Source organism: Ixodes scapularis, unplaced genomic scaffold (genome assembly GCF_016920785.2).
Source record: "Ixodes scapularis isolate PalLabHiFi unplaced genomic scaffold, ASM1692078v2 PGA_scaffold2__306_contigs__length_199485367, whole genome shotgun sequence".
In the NCBI taxonomy this organism is placed as follows: Eukaryota; Metazoa; Arthropoda; class Arachnida; order Ixodida; family Ixodidae; genus Ixodes; species Ixodes scapularis.
The window spans coordinates 10,250,170-10,252,367 of NW_024609857.1; the positions used below are offsets into that span (position 1 = coordinate 10,250,170).

At 44.1% G+C, this 2,198-nt stretch overlaps 1 protein-coding gene across 1 annotated transcript; it reads right to left on the minus strand.

Annotated features, from left to right (window-relative positions):
* Positions 1-1,043: 1,043 nt before the first annotated feature.
* LOC121836347 lies at positions 1,044-2,198 on the minus strand (the record flags this gene model as incomplete). Its single annotated transcript, XM_042291239.1, has 1 exon — positions 1,044-2,198. A coding segment is annotated over exon 1 (1,155 nt), but the record flags the coding sequence as incomplete, so codon positions are not given.

Sequence of the window (2,198 nt, forward strand, 5' to 3'; positions counted from 1 at the left end):
TTATGAGCCTTTGCCCTCGTATAAGCTCTTTTTTTCCTGTTGGAGTGACAATGAACTGTTTTATCGTACCAAGGGTTAGTGTTATCGGATATAATTCGAGTGAGTGGAACGAAACGTTTGATTAGGGATGTTAGTCTATCTTTGAAAAGAATCCAGTTTTCATTGACCGTCCTTTCTGCTAAGTTTACTGAGAATATGTGATAAAATTCTTCGAGGTTGGTGTTGATAGATGCGTAGTCGGCTCTCGCATAATCGTGAATGAATTTGCAATAACGTGATTTCTTAGGAGTAGTGATGGAGAATGTTAGCTCAATGACGAGGTGGTCGCTAATGCTGGGTAAGTATGTGACGTTGCTGAAGAGAGAAAGGTCATTGCTTAAACATAGGTCTAGTACGTTGCTGCAGCGATTGGTAATTCTAGTGGGTTGAGTGATAACATTAGATAGGTTAAAATCTAAACAAAGGTCAATAAACTCTTGAGAAAATGCACAGCTAGAACAAATAGTAGACCAGTCAATATTTGGGTAATTGAAATCACCAAAAAGGGTAACTAAAGCGTTAGGATATTTACATGCGAGTTCAGAAAGGCATTTATACAGCTCAATAACAAAATCTCTTTTATTATCCGGCGGCCTGTAACACACACCCATTATTACGGAAGGCGTTGTGCAAAGATACACCCAAACAACTTCTAGGTCAGTGGTAAGCGGTATTAGCCGTGATGGTATATGGTCTTTTATGGCCAAAAGTACGCCCCCTCCTTTTCTAGTTTTTCTGTCAGACCTATACACTCGAAAGTTTAGTTGCGAGGGAAATAGCTCAACGTCAGATATATCAGGGCTTAGCCACGTCTCTGTAAGTACAACAAAAGCGGCATTACACGCTTCGATTACTGAAATTATTTCGTCTCTCTTTGGTGTTAGGCTTCTAATGTTAGTAAATAGGATAGAATGACTTGAAGATTTGTTAGTGATAACATGGGGCTTTGCCGGTCGACTCCTAGAGGGCGACGAGAAGAAGCGCTGGCGTGGCTATGCGTCTTTTTCTTTAACGGCGCCGAGAGCGGCATCGAATACATAGCACTTATCATTTATAAAAAGTTTATCATGACGCAGTCTGTAGGGGGTGCCTTTTGGCCTTGCAAAATCAAGAAGGTGACGGCGTGCGAGCCGGACAGAAATTGGGAAGTCTTCGCTGATGGCTACGCGAGTTCCTTTAAGCTTGTGGGCTGATGAAAGAACGCTATCTTTATCTTTAAACGAAGAAAACTTTACTATGATTGGGCGACATTTCTGAGGGTCGAATGCTCCTAGGCGATGCGCCCTTTCAATCCTAGATGATTCAACTTGTACGTTTAGTTTTTCGGAGCACAAGCTAGTGACCAAGCACTCTGACTGAGCCCACGTTTCCTTGTCTGCGTCGGTGATGCCAAAAAATAAAAGATTACAGCGACGGGATCTGCCCTCTGCATCATCGCAACGTGTTTTTAGCTGAGATAGTTCGTTTAAGGCAGCAGTAAGCTGGGGTTCAGTAGTCGCGGCGCTACTAGTATCCTTCTGCTTTAGTGCGTCGAGTTCACTCGCGAGTTTGTTAAGTCGCTCTTCAAGTGTTGAAACTGTCTGTTCACTTTGTTTTTGTTTTTCTTTTAAAAGGTTTACTTCTTGTTGAAGTATAGCATGACTGTTTTTAAGTTTATCGACTGTTTCTTGTAAGCTAAGTAATTGTTCTTCTTGGGGTTTTGACATGGGACCTGGGTTCCGCTCAACATCACCAGACAACAACAGCAGCAGAACTCTAAAAGACTCAATACAAGCTTCGGGGCATGGAAGCATAACAAGGCAAACATTGTCTGATTTAAAACAATGGCAAGGTTTTTGTTTACTAACCTGCGGGAGGACGAAAAACATGAGCAACTTCATGGCTGCAGAGCTTCCATGCCCACTGGCGCGCTGTCGCAAGGGGAGCTCCTTTATAGCTGCCGCTGTCGATGTCCCTGCTGATGACGTGGTGTGAACGAGGTTCTCGATGAACTTGATACCAGGACAGGACGGTGCTGTCGATGAGTGATTGGCAGGTTGAAGATTGCCGTCCGGATGCCGGAAGAAAACCGCGCCGTCATCGTGACTCCAGTTAGTTGGGGACCCACGCGCCGGCACGCTCAGGAACTGCGGGAGGACGAAAAACATGAGCAACTTCAT